An 18,337-nucleotide genomic window follows, 5' to 3' on the forward strand; every position below is an offset into this window, starting at 1 on the left:
CTCATTTACACTGGCTTCCTGGGATTCAGGTAACTAATCTCTGATCCCTAACCTTGCCCCTAAGCCCTAACCTCTATCACTGGCCCCTAACTGTGGCCCCTAACCCTGTCCCCTAACCCCGGCCCCTAACCCCTAACCCTGTCCCCTAACCCCGGCCCCTAAACCCTAACCTCTGTCCACTAACCCCTCTGTGGAGGGTGCTACTCTGTGCTGTTCTTCCGGCTCATCTACACTGCCTTCCTGGTATTCAGGTAGGTACTGCTGGCCACAGCTCTGTAACAATGTAGTGGTTTACCAGAGATAGGAGGACAGAGTCTGGGTGAGGAGAGAGAATGTCGTAAAACCTCAGGCACATCACATGGCTGCAGCAACACCCAATGGTAGAAGACTGAACTGCCATCTTGCTCACTCAGGGAAGTGAATCTAACTGGATGTATAAATGACTAAACGCTGAACATGTTCTGGGTCTGGATGAGTAAAATCCTCTCTAATCCCCCAGGCGTGATGACTCCATCCAGAGAGAGGCAGAGAGGAGTGCTGAGCTGCTCACCATGGAGTCATTAACAGGAAGTCAGGCCTGCACCAGGAGGAAGTATCCTGTACAGTGAGTCTGATTATACACTGAGAGTCTGTCCCAGATGGCCCCCTCTTCCCTATAAGAGTAGACTGGGGGTCTTTCCAAGATGGCCCCCTATTCCCTATTAAAGTAGTGCACTAGAAGGACAAAGGGTGACATTTCTGTTTCATATTGAGTTACATTCTGCAGCTATAAACACTTACCTGACACCTCACCCCTGACCTCTCCCTCCTGACCTCTCACCTTTGCCGTCTGCCCCCTCAGTGACCTCCCTGTCAGGAACCCTCTGGGTCTGAAGCCGTTGACTGTCTCCACCCGGCTGGTCAGCCTCTTCACCTCTCCTCAGGTAAACCCTTACCCAACCTCTCACCACTAACCTCTGTTGATCTCTCTCCAGGTAGTTCAAGTTCAACTGTTGCTGTTAACCCTTACCTGACACCTGACCTCTGTTGACTTCTCCCCATACAGGTGAAGTTCTACTGTTGTTGTTAAACCTTACCTGGCCCCTGAACCTCTGTTGACCTCTCCCCATACAGGTGAAGTTCTACTGGAACATCTTGTCCTACTTCAGCTTCCTGCTGCTGTTTTCTGTGGTGCTGATGATCGACTTCCAAACCACGCCCTCCTGGAGGGAGGGGCTTCTCTATGTCTGGCTCATCTCATTGGTCTGTGAGGAGGTCCGACAGGTGAGACACATTGTCCTGTGCATGCACACACACACACACACACACACACACACACACACACACACACACACACACACACACACACACACAGACACACATCCTAGTCAAAATAAATTGGCCAAACGAGTATGACGTTAGAAGATGGATGTGTCTACAGTATTAACTATATGTTGTTTGTGCCCTCAGCTGTTCCATGACCCAGATGGGTTTGGGTTCCGTAAGAAGGCTGATATGTACATTAATGACATGTGGAACATTCTAGACTTTCTGTCCATACTGCTCTTCATCATCGGCCTGGTCTTCAGGTGAGCTGCCTCCTCTTCCTCATGTTCTTCTTCCTCTAACGCTCGCTAGCGTTAAAGATGAACTCCACTGTAGGGAATGGTAGTTAACGTTTAAGATGGACCCCGCTGTAGGGAACGCTGGCTAGCGTTAAATATGGACTCCATTGTAGGGAACGCTAGTTAGACTCCACTGTAGGGAATGGTAGCTAGCATTAAATATGGACTCCGCTGTAGGGAACGCTAGCTAACATTAAAGATGGACTCCGCTGTAGGGAACGCTAGCTAGCGTTAAAGATGGACTCCACTGTAGGAAACACTAGCTTGCGTTAAATATGGAGTCCGCTGTAGGGAACGCTAGCTAGTGTTAAAGATGGACTCCACTGTAGGAAACGCTAGCTAGCGTTAAAGATGGACTCCGCTGTAGAGAACGCTAGCTAGCGTTAAAGATGGACTCCGCTGTAGGAAATGCTAGCTAGCATTAAATATGGACTCCATTGTAGGAAACACTAGCATTAAAGATCGACTCCGCTGTGGGGAAACAGCTCCATGTGCAGCAGCAATGTAATACAGCAAATGGCCGTGGCAGTTTCACCATTAATGATTCCAGCGTTAATGTCTATCAAGAGATGATCTCATACTACTAATCTACTGTATATTTCACTTGCAGACTGACCACCAGGTTGTTCTATGCAGGGAAGGTCATCCTGTGTATCGACTTCATCATCTTCTGTCTTCGTCTCATGGCCATATTCATCATCAGTAAAACTCTGGGCCCCAAGATCATCATCGTCAGGAGAATGGTGAGAGGATGGATTGATACACATTAACTTCATGTTATTGTGTTCTCTTCTTACAGACAGAGAGGTACATCCTACATTTTATACAGACTACAATGATGAGTCCTAAAATATTCCCCTGTGATAACACATAATCCTGAATGGTAGAATGCAACCAAGGGTTTTAGGTAGCATGTAAACAATACCACCAAAATCCAATACAGGGAGAAGCGTGGTTTGAACAATCTTTCTCCTATATTTAATGCTAACACGGAACCCAAACCGGCTGCGCGCCATCGTGCATACAATTATTTTGTCCCCCTACACCAAACGCGACCACGACACGCAGGTTAAAATATTAAAACCAACTCTGAACCAATTACATTAAATTTGGGGACAGGTTGAAAAGCATTAAACATTTATGGCAATGTAGCTAGCTAGCTTGCACTTGCTAGCTAATTTGTCCTATTTAGCTAGCTTGCTGTTGCAAGCTAATTTGTCCTGGGATATAAACATTGAGTTGTTATTTTACATGAAATGCACAAGGTCCTCTACTCCGGCAATTAATCCACACATAAAACGGTCAGCCGAATTCTTTATAGTCATCTCTCCTCCTTCCAGACTTTTTCATCTTTGTACTTACATGGTGATTGGCATCTAAACTTTCATAGTATTACTACGACGACCTTACTACGCTTCTATAGACCAATGAGGAGATGGGAGAGGCAGGACTTGCAGCGCGATCTGCGTCAGAAATAGAAAGGACTTCTATTTTATCCTTTGGCAACGCAGACACTCGTTGACGCGTGCGAGCAGTGTGGGTGCAATAATTGAGTAACATAGATTTCAAAATTTATTTTGCGACTCTCGCGCAAGCGACGCAAGCGGTGTAGTCAGGGTATTAGGCATGATTTATTTCGATATAAAAAAACAATCTTAGCTTCTTAGTCAGGTGTTTTATATGCATTACAAAGGACAACTTGTCATCAATCCAGACACCCAGGTACTTATATTGAGAAACAAGCTCATTGTGGGCTCCATTTATAGAACAGATATGCAGGTCCTCAGGGTCAACATTCCGTGACCTAAAGAACAGCATGAGCTTGGTTTTACTTATATTTAACACTAATTTAAGATCTGTAAGTGATTTCTGAATTGAATCAAAGTCATGCTGAAGTTCACAAATGGCCTGTTGCACCTAGGTGGCACAGGAATACATAACTCTGTCATCTGCATAGAGATGAATGTTACAAGTTTTAACAGTGTTTCCTATGTCATTAATATACAACGTGAACAATAATGGACCCATTATCGAACCCTGAGGAACACCTTTTGAATCTCAAGAAATTCAGATTTAACCCCATCTATCAAGATGGCCTGAGTTCTGTCGCGAAGATAATTCAGATTAAACCCCATCTATCAAGATGGCCTGAGTTCTGTTGCTAAAATATTTCAGATTTAACCCCATCAATCAAGATGGCCTGAGTTCTGTCGCGAAGATAATTCAGATTAAACCCCATCTATCAAGATGGCCTGAGTTCTATCATGAAGATAATTCAGATTAAACCCCATCTAACAAGATGGCCTGAGTTCTGTCACTAAGGTAATTCTGAAACCATAAATAGGCTGTATATCCCAGGCCTACTCTTGATAATGATCAACAGTGTCGAATGCCTTCCTGATAACAATGTTAAATAAAAAATGTTGGCTGCTGATCCAGTAATAAGGGATGCTCCAAATGATCAACCCATGTTAACAAAGTATCCAGGACTTCTTTATCAGTGAATTTTCACCATCTACATCCAAACTACTCTTTTCAAGAGCTGGCTTTGAAATACATTCAAATATAAATCCTGTAGAGATAAAATGATGATTAAAAGCATTAATGATATACATTTTGTCAGTAATTGGGCCAGAATCTAAATTAATTTATTATGGGAGAGAAGAGGAGACACAACACTTCGGTGATTTAACAGCGTTCCAGAATTTAGCTGGGTTCCATGTACATTCAGATACTATATTAACATAATAATCTGATTTTGCTTTTTTAACTAAATCAAATCAAATTTTATTTGTCACATACACATGGTTAGCAGATGTTAATGCGAGTGTAGCGAAATGCTTGTGCTTCTAGTTCCGACAATGCAGTAATAACCAACAAGTAATAAAACTAACAATTCCTAATCTACTGTCTTATACACAAGGGATAAAGGGGATAAAGAATATGTACATAAGGATATATGAATGAGTGATGGTACAGAGCAGCATAGGCAAGATACAGTAGATGGTATCGAGTACAGTATATACATATGAGATGAGTATGTAAACAAAGTGGCATAGTTAAAGTGGCTAGTGATACATGTATTACATAAGGATGCAGTCGATGATATAGAGTACAGTATATACGTATGCATATGAGATTCATAATGTAGGGTAAGTAACATTATATAAGGTAGCATTGTTTAAAGTGGCTAGTGATATATTTACATCATTTCCCATCAATTCTCATTATTAAAGTGGCTGGAGTTGAGTCAGTGTCAGTGTGTTGGCAGCAGCCACTCAATGTTAGTGGTGGCTGTTTAACAGTCTGATGGCCTTGAGATAGAAGCTGTTTTTCAGTCTCTCGGTCCCAGCTTTGATGCACCTGTACTGACCTCGCCTTCTGGATGATAGCGGGGTGAACAGGCAGTGGCTCGGGTGGTTGATGTCCTTGATGATCTTTATGGCCTTCCTGTAACATCGGGTGGTGTAGGTGTCCTGGAGGGCAGGTAGTTTGCCCCCGGTGATGCGTTGTGCAGACCTCACTACCCTCTGGAGAGCCTTACGGTTGAGGGCGGCGCAGTTGCCGTACCAGGCGGTGATACAGCCTGCCAGGATGCTCTCGATTGTGCATCTGTAGAAGTTTGTGAATGCTTTTGGTGACAAGCCAAATTTCTTCAGCCTCCTGAGGTTGAAGAGGCGCTGCTGCGCCTTCTTCACGATGCTGTCTGTGTGAGTGGACCAATTCAGTTTGTCTGTGATGTGTATGCCGAGGAACTTAAAACTTGCTACTCTCTCCACAACTGTTCCATCGATGTGGATAGGGGGGTGTTCCCTCTGCTGTTTCCTGAAGTCCACAATCATCTCCTTAGTTTTGTTGACGTTGAGTGTGAGGTTATTTTTCTGACACCACACTCCGAGGGCCCTCACCTCCTCCCTGTAGGCCTTCTCGTCGTTGTTGGTAATCAAGCCTACCACTGTTGTGTCGTCCGCAAACTTGATGATTGAGTTGGAGGCGTGCGTGGCCACGCAGTCGTGGGTGTACAGGGAGTACAGGAGAGGGCTCAGAACGCACCCTTGTGGGGCTCCAGTGTTGAGGATCAGCGGGGAGGAGATGTTGTTACCTACCCTCACCACCTGGGGGTGGCCCGTCAGGAAGTCCAGTACCCAGTTGCACAGGGCAGGGTCGAGACCCAGGGTCTCGAGCTTGATGACGAGCTTGGAGGGTACTATGGTGTTGAATGCCGAGCTGTAGTCGATGAACAGCATTCTCACATAGGTATTCCTCTTGTCCAGATGGGTTAGGGCAGTGTGCAGTGTGGTTGAGATTGCATCGTCTGTGGACCTATTTGGGCGATAAGCAAATTGGAGTGGGTCTAGGGTGTCAGGCAGGGTGGAGGTGATATGGTCCTTGACTAGTCTCTCAAAGCACTTCATGATGACGGAAGTGAGTGCTAAGGGGCGGTAGTCGTTTAGCTCAGTTACCTTAGCTTTCTTGGGAACAGGAACAATGGTGGCCCTCTTGAAGCATGTGGGAACAGCAGACTGGTATAGGGATTGATTGAATATGTCCGTAAACACACCAGCAAGCTGGTCTGCGCATGCTCTGAGGGCGCGGCTGGGGATGCCGTCTGGGCCTGCAGCCTTGCGAGGGTTAACACGTTTAAATCTTTTACTCACCTCGGCTGCAGTGAAGGAGAGACCGCATGTTTCCGTTGCAGGCCGTGTCAGTGGCACAGTATTGTCCTCAAAGCGGGCAAAAAAGTTATTTAGTCTGCCTGGAAGCAGGACATCCTGGTCCGTGACTGGGCTGGATTTCTTCCTTTAGTCCGTGATTGACTGTAGACCCTGCCACATGCCTCTTGTGTCTGAGCCGTTGAATTGAGATTCTACTTTGTCTCTGTACTGACGCTTAGCTTGTTTGATGGCCTTACAGAGGGAATAGCTGCACTGTTTGTATTCAGTCATGTTACCAGACACCTTGCCCTGATTGAAAGCAGTGGTTCGCGCTTTCAGTTTCACGCGAATGCTGCCATCAATCCACGGTTTCTGGTTAGGGAATGTTTTAATCGTTGCTATGGGAACGACATCATAGAACACACGTTCTAATGAACTCGCACACCGAATCAGCGTATTCGTCAATGTTGTTATCTGACGCAATACGAAACATGTCCCAGTCCATGTGATGGAAGCAGTCTTGGAGTGTGGAGTCAGCTTGGTCGGACCAGCGTTGGACAGACCTCAGCGTGGGAGCATCTTTTTTTAGTTTTTGTCTGTAGGCAGGTATCAGCAAAATGGAGTCGTGGTCAGCTTTTCCGAAAGGGGGGCGGGGCAGGGCCTTATATGCGTCGTGGAATTTAGAGTAACAGTGATCCAAGGTTTTTCTCGACTGTATGTAATGAAACCTAAGATGACCTGGGGCACTGATGTAAGTAAGGGAATTCCCCCCTGAAATGGACAAAAATGAATGGGAAACCATTGGCATTGTACAAACCATGTACACGATGGACAATACCACCCAAATCGGCGTTGATTCATGCAAAATGTTTTGCAAATGCCATATGGCAATTGCCAGTTGTAACACTTCAAAAATCCAGCAGGTGGCGTGTGCGCTCTACCTTGGTTTTTCATATAGGAAATGGACCCCAAGTCAACATCCAAAAGCCAAATTTTTAAAAAATGAATTTGACCCCTTAAAAAAGTGCTTTCTGGACCGTTTTTCGAAATTCTTTCGCTTTTTTTGTCAATTACACATGTGTAAGAACTGTATGAATATTCTTTTGTCCAATTTTATTATCAGAATTTATTTTATTTTTTTACTTGTGCATTAGGCATATGTTTTCTCCATTTGCAATATGATTTCATAGGAAGTCAGAAGTCAAAAGTCAATAATTGCAAAATTTCATAAAAAACTTCACACACCCCTAAAAAAGTGCTCTCTGGACCGTTTTTCAAAATTCTTTAGAATTTTGTGTCAATTACACACGTATAAGAACTGTATCAACATACTTTAGTCATATTTTATTATCATATTTTTTTTTTTTTTTACTTGTGCATAAGGCATATGTTTTGTGGGGGCCAAATGTCATAAGAAATTTGACATGCTCAAAAATCCTGCAGAAATGCAAAATTGACTGGCCTGATGAACTCGGGATGGCCGGGCAGTGATTGTTGTTCCTTTCAATCACTCGTGGTGTTGATTTCATCATGTCCATTTGTTTATGTTTTCTCACTTTTGCAAAGACACTGTGCATTTGCAATATGGTTAACTGGGCATTCACCATCACCAATTTGTCATGCTATAAAAATCGTGCAGGAATGCCAAATTGACTGGCCCGATGAACTCGGAATGGCTGGGCAGTGATTCTGGTACCTCTCCATCGCTCGTTTGGGTTGATTTCAGAATGTCACTTTTGGTGATGGTACCTCACTGTTAAAACATATTGCAAATGTTTTCTCACTTTTGCAAAGTCACTGAAAATCGTGCAGGAATGCAAAATTGACTGTCCCGATGAACTCGGGATGGCTGGGCAGTGATTCTGGTACCTCTCCATCGCTCGTTAGGGTTGATTTCAGAATGTCCATTTGTTGATGTTTTCTCACTCTTGCAAAGTCACTGTGCATTTGCAATATGGTTAACTGGGCATTCACCATCACCAATTTGTCATGCCATAAAAATCGTGCAGGAATGCCAAATTGACTGTCCCGATGAACTCGGGATGGCTGGGCAGTGATTCTGGTACCTCTCCATCGCTCGTTTGGGTTGAATTCAGAATGTCACTTTTGGTGATGGTACCTCACTGTTAAAACATATTGCAAATGTTTTCTCACTTTTGCAAAGTCACTGAAAATCGTGCAGGAATGCCAAATTGACTGGCCCGATGAACTCGGGATGGCTGGGCAGTGATTCTGGTACCTCTCCAAGGCTCGTTAGGGTTGATTTCAGAATGTCCATTTGTTGATGTTTTCTCACTCTTGCAAAGTCACTGTGCATTTGCAATATGGTTAACTGGGCATTCACCATCACCAATTTGTCATGCCATAAAAATCGTGCAGGAATGCCAAATTGACTGGCCCGATGAACTCGGGATGGCTGGGCAGTGATTCTGGTACCTCTCCATCGCTCGTTTGGGTTGATTTCAGAATGTTACTTTTGGTGACGGTACCTCACTGTTAAAACATATTGCAAATGTTTTCTCACTTTTGTAAAGTCACTGAAAATCGTGCAGGAATGCCAAATTGACTGGCCCGATGAATTCGGGATGGCTGGGCAGTGATTCTGGTACCTCTCCATCGCTCGTTAGGGTTGATTTCAGAATGTCACTTTTGGTGATGGTACCTCACCGCTTAAACATATTGCAAATGGAGTCACCTGCAAGTCACCGTCCATCAGTCAATTTGATATCATTCTGACACCAAACTGATACAAACTGACACCAAACCCACTTTTCCCAACTCGTTTAGGAGCCAAGTATCACATACTTCAGAGCTGGCCCAAAATTCACAATGCCTTCGGTTCAAACCATAAAAAAACCATAAAACACGTAGTTACGTTCTAGCTGCGGGTCCATTTCTTGTGTTAGGTAGGCCTAGCTGAGGCGACCCCGAATCCCGAGTTTCGGCTTGATAGGTAATTTGGTGTCCGAGTAAAACCCTAATTGGTGCTGAAAATCCACTTTTTTCCATGCCTTGCTACGGGGTCCTTGAATGAGCTATCGGACAGAAACGTTGGGTTCTGTCTCTATGGGCCGAGACAGTCACAATGCACCTAGTCTTGTGACTCTGGGACATTTCTAAATGTCGCCATTTTCGTAATGGTCAAAATGAATTGAAGTCATTGCAAATGTTCAAGGCTGTTTCTCGGTCCGAGAACCTTCTAGAGTGCCGTAACTCACCACGCACTATCGACCTGAGGTCTAGAACAGGATTCTAAAGTTTCGGAACTCTAGGTCTGACGGTTCTTTAAAAGTTCCAACAAGGTTAACTAATGCAGGGAGTGTATGTCTCTACGCACCCCAATGGGTCCCTACTTCCAAGCTGTGTGTGTGTGTGATTTAGTTTTCCTTTGAAATTCTATGGGAAAAATGACTGATTTACAGTTCATGGGGGTTGCCTAATCACATATATGAAGTTTTGGAAAGATCTGATTTTTTTAACCCCTCGAAACAGCCCATGAGACACCAATTATGGCACTTCCGGTTGGCACAGGAAGCTATAACTCAACACACATCCTCATTGGGGTATTCTATTTCAGAATCCTGAGTTTTTAAGTTTTAAGTCTTTACCATAAAAACTGACTGATTTACACAGGGTTGAATGCACTATGTCTATCAAACTGCAGGCAGGGCATGGGTATACACTTTTAGGGCGATTTTAACCACTTCCGGTTGGTCCAGGAAGCTTGGAATCGACACAGGTAGACCTTATAGTGGCCTGATGGACTGGTACCGAAGACAGGTTCATACAGCATTCATAACCCATATAGACTCCAGGTTGAATTTAGGGGAGCAGGCAATGTATTCCTATGGGGAGAGAAGTCAATGCAAACTGTTTTTATGTAAACACCTTATTTTAACTGTGAAGGGTTAATGTCACACGGTCAAGGTTAGGCTTGCACAGATCGGGAGGACCTTAGGAACATTCCTGTGTTTGAATTGTCCTTCTAAACCTAACGGTTCCGCCGCTGTCACCCAAAATCAAATGACGTGGTGCAGGCTTCATTTTGGGCCTACTTTTCTCATGGTCGCTGCGCTCAGACCGAGCTACGGTCAAGCGGGGCGCCTCGTTGGACTCGGCACAGTCTGGACACTATGGTGATGCCATTTTTTGTGTTGATTTCAGAATGCCATTTTGGTGATGGTCCCTCTCCGCTTAAACATGTTGCAAATGCACAAAAGTCAACTAGCAAGTCCGTGTCCATCAGTCAATTAGATGTCATTCTGACACCAAACTGATACCAATTGACACCAAACCCACTTTTTCCAACTCATTTAGAAGCCAACTATCACATATGTCAGAGCAGGCCCATAATTCACAGCGCCTTTAGTTTAAAACATAATAAAAACGTAAAACACATAGTTACGTTCTAGCTACGGGTCCAGTTCGTACATTATGTGTAGTCCTATGTGAGGCGAACCCGAATCCTGAGTTTCGGCTCGATAGGTCATTTGGTGTCCGAGTAAAACCCTAATTGGTGCTGAAAATCCACTTTTTTCCATGCCTTGCTATGGGGTCCTTGAATGAGCTATTGGACAGAAACGTTGGGGTCCATGTCTATGGGCCGAGCCGGTTTCAATGCACCTAGTCTTGTGTCTCTGAGACTTTTCTAAATGTCGCCATTTTAGTAATGGTCAAAATTAATTGAAGTCATTGCAAATGTACGAGGCTGTTTCTCGGTCCGAGAACCTTCTAGAGCCACCTAACTCACCACGCACTATCGACCTGAGGTTTAGAACAGGTTTCTAAAGTTTCGGAACTCTAGGTCTGACGGTTCTTTTTTAGCTCGAACAAAGCTAACTATTGGAGGCACTGTCAGTCTCTACGCACCCCAATACGTCCCTCCATCCAAGTTGTGTATCTGTGTGATTTAGTTTTCCTTTGAATTTTTATGGGAAAAATGACTGATTTACAGTTCATGGGGGTTGCCTAATAACACATATGAAGTTTTGGACAGATCTGATTTTTTTAACCCTTCCAAACAGCCCCTGAGACACCAATTATGGGACTTCCGGTTGGCACAGGAAGCTATAAGTACACACGTCTTGATTGACATAGACACTTACAGAATCCTGAGTTTTAAGTCTTTAAGTTGATAATTGACTGATCTACACAGGGTTGAATGCAGAGTCATTTTCACCTTTGCTGGTGATGTACATCCAAATACCTTTTGGGTGAATTTAACCACTTCCGGTTGCTCCAGGAAGCTTAGAATCGACACAGGTAGGCCTCATAGTGGTCTGATAGACTGTCATAGAAGACAGGTTCATAAGGCATTCATAACCCACATAGGCTTCAGGTTGAATTTAGAGGTGAAGCCAATGTATTCCTATGGGGAGAGAAGTCAATGCAAACTTTTTTTATGTAAACACCTTCTTTTAACTGTGAAGGGTTAATGCCACACGGTCTAGGTTAGGCTTGCACAGATCGGGAGGACCTTAGGAACAGTCCTGTGTTTGAATTGTCCTTCTAAACCTAACGGTTCCGCCGCTGTCACCCAAAATCAAATGACGTTCTGGTGCAGGCTTCATATTGGGCCTACTTTTCTCATGGTCGCTGCGCTTAGACCGAGCGAGCTACGGTCAAGCGGGATATCTCGTTGAACTCGGCACGGCCTTGGGATTATGTTTATGCCATTGCCTGCTCTCTGTGTCTTTAAACACCACGCTTTGTCACTCCATCCTTGCTGTGTGTGTGTGTGAGAGCTTTTCTTTGACATCTGTTGGGAGAAATGACTGATTTTACAGTTCAGGAGGGTTGCCTAATCACACATATGAAGTTTTGAAAAGATCTGACCTTTTTAACCCTTGGATACAGCCACTATGACACCATTTAAGGCACTTTCTGTTGGCACAGGAAGCTATAAATAAACTCATATCCTCATGGAGGTATGCCTTTACAGAATCCGGAGTTTTAAGTCTTTACGTTAAGAACTGAGTTATTTACGGAGGGTTTAGTGGGTGTGTGTTATTTCAGAAAATCATAGAAAATCACAGAAACACCCTGCAACTGGATCTGTAACTGTTGAAAAAAAACACCCATATTTGAACATCACAAATCTGTCATTGTACGATTTCTCTTAAATGACGATAGATAAATGGCTGATTTTTTGTTATTGACACCGGAGGCTCCTTGACTTTGACGTGAAGTGAAAAAATCATTTCTCTATTTTCATTTTGGACCTTTAATCCCAGAAAAATGGCCATAACTCAAAAACCGTTGAGGCCTAGACGCCATCTTGTTTGGGGCCAACTGCCCATTATGCCAAACCTATGCTCACCAAGTTTCGGCTTCGAAATATTTTCAGTTGTCAAGATATGGCCCGTCGTGATGTTTTGTCAAATTGCAGTATGATTGCTTATGCCCTCTTGTGGGATTTTCCGGGATAGCGGAAAAATGACCAAAATTTGATTATTTTATAAAACGAAAACCGAATGTCCGACAAAGTTCATTTGATGACTTCCCGGTAGGTCTGGCCCTGCCGCTCGGCCCGACGGCGTCCCCGAATTTAACAAATGTTTTCGGACGTCTAGTAAGGGACGGTACATTTGCAATATGGACTTTTTCACTAACCATACAGAAAATGTCGAAATGTTCCCTTAGGGTATGAAATAACACGTAAAAAAAACAAAAAACTGCATAGTTTCCTAGGAACGCGAAGCGAGGCGGCCATCTCTGTCGGCGCCGGATTCCCAAAAGAGTGTTAAACAAATCAAATATATTTTATATTTGAGATTCTTTCCTTTGCCCTGATGACCCTCTTTGCACACTCTTCGCATTCTCTCAACCAGCTTCACCTAGAATGAATTTCCAACAGCCTTGAAGGAGTTCCCACATGTGCTGAGCACTTATTGGCTGCTTTTCCTTCACTCTGCGGTCCAACTCATCCCAAACCATTTCAATTGGGTTGAGGTCAGATGATTACATCACTCTCCTTCTTGGCAAAATATCCCTTACACAGCCTGGAGGTGTGTTGGGTCATTGTCCTGTTGAAAAACAAATTATAGTCCCACTAAGCGCAAACCAGATGGGATGGCGCATCGCTGCAGAATGCTGTGGTAGCCATGCTGGTTAAGTATGCCTTGAATTCTAAATAAATCACAGATAGTGTCTCCAGCAAATCACCCCCACACCATCACATCTCCTCCTCCATGCTTCAGTGTGGGAACCACACATGCGGAGATCATCCATTCACCTATTCTGCGTCTTACAAAGACACAGCGCTTGGAACCAAAAATCTCACATTTGGACTCATCAGACCAAAGGACAGATTTCCACGGGTCTAATGTCCATTGCTCAGGTTTCTTGGCCCAAGCAAGTCTCTTCTTCTTATTATTGGTGTCCTTTAGTTGTGGTTTCTTTGCAACAATGTGACCATGAAGGCCTGAGTCTCCTCAACAGCTGATGTTGAGATGTGTCTGTTTCTTATTTGGGCTTCTATTTCTGAGGCTAGTAACTCTAATGAATTTATCCTCTGCAGCAGAGGTAAATCTGGGTCTTCCTTTCCTGTAGCGGTCCTCATGAGAGCTAGTTTCAACATAGCGCTTGATTGTTTTTGCGGAAGAAATGTTCAAAGTTCTTGATATCGGCCTGGATGGATAAACATGGATAAACCTTTGAGATATATATGTCCAGTGGTGTAAAAGAACTTTAAAATACTATTTAAGTCGTATTTTGGGATATCTGTACTTTACTTGACTATTTATATTTTTCACAACTGTTACTTAACTACATTCCTAAAGAAAATAATGTACTTTTTACGACATAAATTTTCACTGACACCAAAAGTTATCGTTACATTTTGAATGCTTAGCAGGAAAGGAAACTGGTCAATTTCACACACTTATCAATTGAACATTCCTGGTTATCTCCACTGGCTCTGATCTGGCAGAATCACTAAACACAAAAGCTCATGTACGTTTGCGTTCATTTGAACATTCCAGTATGTAAAAACATACTGAATGCATGCCTTAAAAACAACATTTATGGCTCATTTTACTTGAATACCCCTCGTAAAATTGACTGCTATGGACCATCATGTAGTATTAAACTACTTGTTATCTCTCTCCTCTCCTCCAGATGTTGGACATGTTCTTCTTCATGTTCCTGCTGAGTATCTGGGTGGTAGCATACGGCGTTGCTAAGCAGGGCATCCTCATCCACAATGAGGACAGACTGGACTGGATCGTCCGGGGCGTCATCTACGAACCATACCTTATCATCTTCGGGAATATGCCCTCTAACATCGACAGTAAGTCACCTGATCAATCAATGAATGAAATATAATATATTATATTATATATTTATATAACCCTTCTTACATCAGCTGATGTCACAAAGTGCAGTACAGAAACCCAGCCTAAAACCCAAACAGCAAGCAATGCAAATGTAGAAGCATGATCAAATGATGTGCAGATGAATAGGAACCGTCCTATCGTCTATGCAGCTATGTCTTTCTATTTTTTATGTCTTTCTATTTTTTATGTCTTTCTATTTGTGCTCCTGTTTGAGTAGCCTGGTCCAGGTGTGTGTGTGCTCCTGTTTGAGAAGCCTGGTCCAGGTGTGTGTGTGCTGCTGTTTGAGTAGCCTGGTCCAGGTGTGTGTGTGTGCTCCTGTTTGAGTAGCCTGGTCCAGGTATGTGTGTGCTCCTGTTTGAGTAGCCTGGTCCAGGTGTGTTTGTGCTCCTGTTTGAGTAGCCTGGTCCAGGTGTGTGTGTGCTCCTGTTTGAGTAGCCTGGTCCAGATGTTTGTGCTCTTGCCAACTCCATTGCCAAACATGACAATTCCATAAGAAGTTGGCAGGCGTGGCGTGACTGGATGACTCTATGGACTCAGAACTCAGTGGTTTCTCCATGCAGCGGCGCGATTGGACAAAGGAGGCCTCGGGCAAGTCCAAAGGGGGAGGGGTGTGCCTCTTCATAAACAACATCTGGTACCCTGCTTCCAGTGTGAAAGAAATCTGGAGCTTTTGCCTGTAGACTCTTTTATCTACCAAGAATGTTCTCATCCGTAATTATCACGGCTGTCTGCATCTCTCCACAAGCCAACACCACTTTGGCTTCAACAAACTGTGTGGAGCCATAAACAAACAAGAAACCTCTCACCCAGAGGCAGCATTTCTGGTGGGAAGAGACTTAAAACCATTCTACCTCATTTTTACTAACGTCTCCTGCAACACTAGACCACTTTTATTCTACCCACAGAATTGCATACAAGGCCTTCCCTCCTCCCTTCGGCAAATCTGACCATGATTCCATTCTCCTGCTTCCTGTTTACCAAGCTCAAACAGGAGGAATCAGCTCAATCCAATGAAGCAGATGCGAGTCTACAAAACTGTTTTGCTAGTACAGACTGGAATATGTTATGGGATTGGTCTGATAGCATTGAGGTGTTTACAACATCAGTCACAGGCTTCATCAATAAGTGCATAGATGATGTTGTCCCCACAGTGACTATAACAACGTATCCATACCAAAAACCATAGATTACATGCAATATCACACCGGACTAAAGGCTACCGCTTACAAGGACTGAAACATGGACATGGACACATGCAAGAAAGCTGAGACATCAAACATGCAGAAGGATAATACAGGAGGAAGGGGAATCCAATTACACCGGCTCCGACGCTTGTAGATGATATTGGATTACGAAGGGAAACCCAGCCATGAGTTGCCCAGCGATGCAGAACTCCCAAACGAGCCAAGTGCCTTTTATGCTCGCTTCATGGAATATAACACTGTGCCTTGTGTGAAAGCCCCTGTTTTTCCCATAGGCCTGTATGTTGGGGCGGCAGGGTAGCCTAGTGGTTAGAGCGTTGGACTAGGAACCGGAAGGTTGCAAATTCATATCCCCGAGCTGACAAGGTACAAATCTGTCGTTCTGCCCCTGAACAGGCAGGTAACCCACTGTTCCTAGGCCGTCATTGAAAATAAGAAATTGTTCTTAACTGACTTGCCTGGTTAAATAAAGATAAAATAAATTTAAAAATGATCTCCATCTCAAAATGTTTAGACTCTACTAACTTGTTGGATGCATTTGCTGTTTGTTTGTGCCCAATAGAAATCATTGGTAAATAACACTTCTACATTAATAAATCCTTTACGGGATAGGTGTTCCCCCTCCGCAGGTGTGGTTGGTACCATGATTATCCTTTACGGGGTAGGTGTTCCCCCCGCGGGTGTGGATGCTACCATGATTATCCTTTACGGGATAGGTGTTCCCCCCGCGGGTGTGGATGCTACCATGATTATCCTTTACGGGATTACGGGATAGGTGTTCCCCCCGTGGGACGGTTGAGCTAATATAGGCTAATGTGGACCAGGCTACTCAAGTAATTAGAACATTTCCTAGGACATAAACATATCTGATATGAGCAGAAATGGTGAGAGTTTAGCATGTCTTGGGGTATGATATAAAATGCTAACCTCCACTGTTATTGTAATGGTGAGAGTTTAGCATGTCTTGGGGGTATGATATAAAATGCTAACCTCCCCTGTTATTGTAATGGTGAGAGTTTAGCATGTCTTGGGGGTATGATATGAAATGCTAACCTCCCTGTTATTGTAATGGTGAGAGTTTAGCATGTCTTGGGGTATGATATAAAATGCTAACCTCCCCTGTTATTGTAATGGTGAGAGTTTAGCATGTCTTGGAGGTATGATATACAATGCTAACCTCCCCTGTTATTGTAATGGTGAGAGATTAGCATGTCTTGGGGGTATGATATAAAATGCTAACCTCCCCTGTTATTGTAATGGTGAGAGGTTAGCATGTCTTGGGGGTATGATATGAAATGCTAACCTCCCCTGTTATTGTAATGTTGAGAGGTTAGCATGCCTTCGGGATATGATATAAATGCTAACATCCCCTCTTATTGTAATGATGAGAGGTTAGCGTGTCTTGGGGGTATGATATAAAATGCTAACCTCCCCTGTTATTGTAATGGTGAGAGGTTAGCATGTCTTGGGGGTATGATATAAAATGCTAACCTCCCCTGTTATTGTAATGGTGAGAGGTTAGCATGTCTTGGGGGTATGATATGAATGCTAACCTCCCCTGTTATTATAATGGTGAGAGTTTAGCATGTCTTGGGGGTATGATATGAAATGCTAACCTCCCTGTTATTGTAATGGTGAGAGGTTAGCATGTCTTGGGGGTATGATATAAAATGCTAACCTCCCCTGTTATTGTAATGGTGAGAGTTTAGCATGTCTTGGAGGTATGATATACAATGCTAACCTCCCCTGTTATTGTAATTGTGAGAGATTAGCATGTCTTGAGGGTATGATATAAAATGCTAACTTCCCCTGTTATTTTAATGGTGAGAGGTTAGCATGCCTTCGGGGTATGATATTTGTACGCCTGTAACTTTCTGGTGACAAATAAAAGTTGATTTGATTTGAGGAGAGACGAAACAGACTGGCACACTTGATGTTGATCGATGTAATTGATCCATGTTGGGTCCTCTATCTGCTTCAGATGCCCTGTTTGACATCAAGGCCTGCAGTGTAAATGGTACAGAGTCTCAGAAGCCTAAATGTCCTATTCTTAACGAGGACAAGATGCCTGCCTTCCCTGAGTGGCTGACTATAATCCTACTGTGTGTCTACCTGCTGTTTGCCAACATACTGCTGCTCAACCTGCTCATAGCAATCTTCAAGTAGGTTCCAATCATCAATCAATCAATCAAACGATCAATCAATCCATCCATCCAGCTACTCATCCACCCACCCAGCCAGCCAGCCAGCATCCATCCATGTATCCATCCATCCATCCATCCATCCATCCATCCATGTATCCATCCATCCATCCATCCATCCATCCATGTATCCATCCAACCAGCCATCCATCCATCCATCCATCCATGTATCCATCCATCCATCCATGTATCCATCCAGCCATCAATCCATCCATCCATCCATCCATCCATCCATCCATCCATCCATCCATCCATCCATCCATCCATCCATGTATCCATCCATCCATCCATCCATCCATGTATCCATCCAACCAGCCATCCATCCATCCATCCATCCAT

At 43.8% G+C, this 18,337-nt stretch overlaps 1 protein-coding gene across 1 annotated transcript in view; it reads left to right on the top strand.

Moving 5' to 3' along the window:
* The first annotated feature begins 540 nt into the window (after window positions 1-540).
* Window positions 541-18,337, top strand: part of LOC135546902 (transient receptor potential cation channel subfamily M member 2-like) — a 31,315-nt gene continuing 13,518 nt past the window's right edge. Inside the window, exons 1-7 of the mRNA XM_064975461.1 lie at window positions 541-604; window positions 842-923; window positions 1,114-1,263; window positions 1,450-1,568; window positions 2,215-2,347; window positions 14,378-14,549; window positions 17,779-17,959. Coding sequence (XP_064831533.1) covers window positions 552-604; window positions 842-923; window positions 1,114-1,263; window positions 1,450-1,568; window positions 2,215-2,347; window positions 14,378-14,549; window positions 17,779-17,959 — 890 coding nt within the window. The 5' untranslated portion in view covers window positions 541-551. The remainder of the gene's footprint in view (window positions 605-841; window positions 924-1,113; window positions 1,264-1,449; window positions 1,569-2,214; window positions 2,348-14,377; window positions 14,550-17,778; window positions 17,960-18,337) is intronic.

This window comes from Oncorhynchus masou, chromosome 10 (assembly GCF_036934945.1).
Source record: "Oncorhynchus masou masou isolate Uvic2021 chromosome 10, UVic_Omas_1.1, whole genome shotgun sequence".
In the NCBI taxonomy this organism is placed as follows: Eukaryota; Metazoa; Chordata; class Actinopteri; order Salmoniformes; family Salmonidae; genus Oncorhynchus; species Oncorhynchus masou.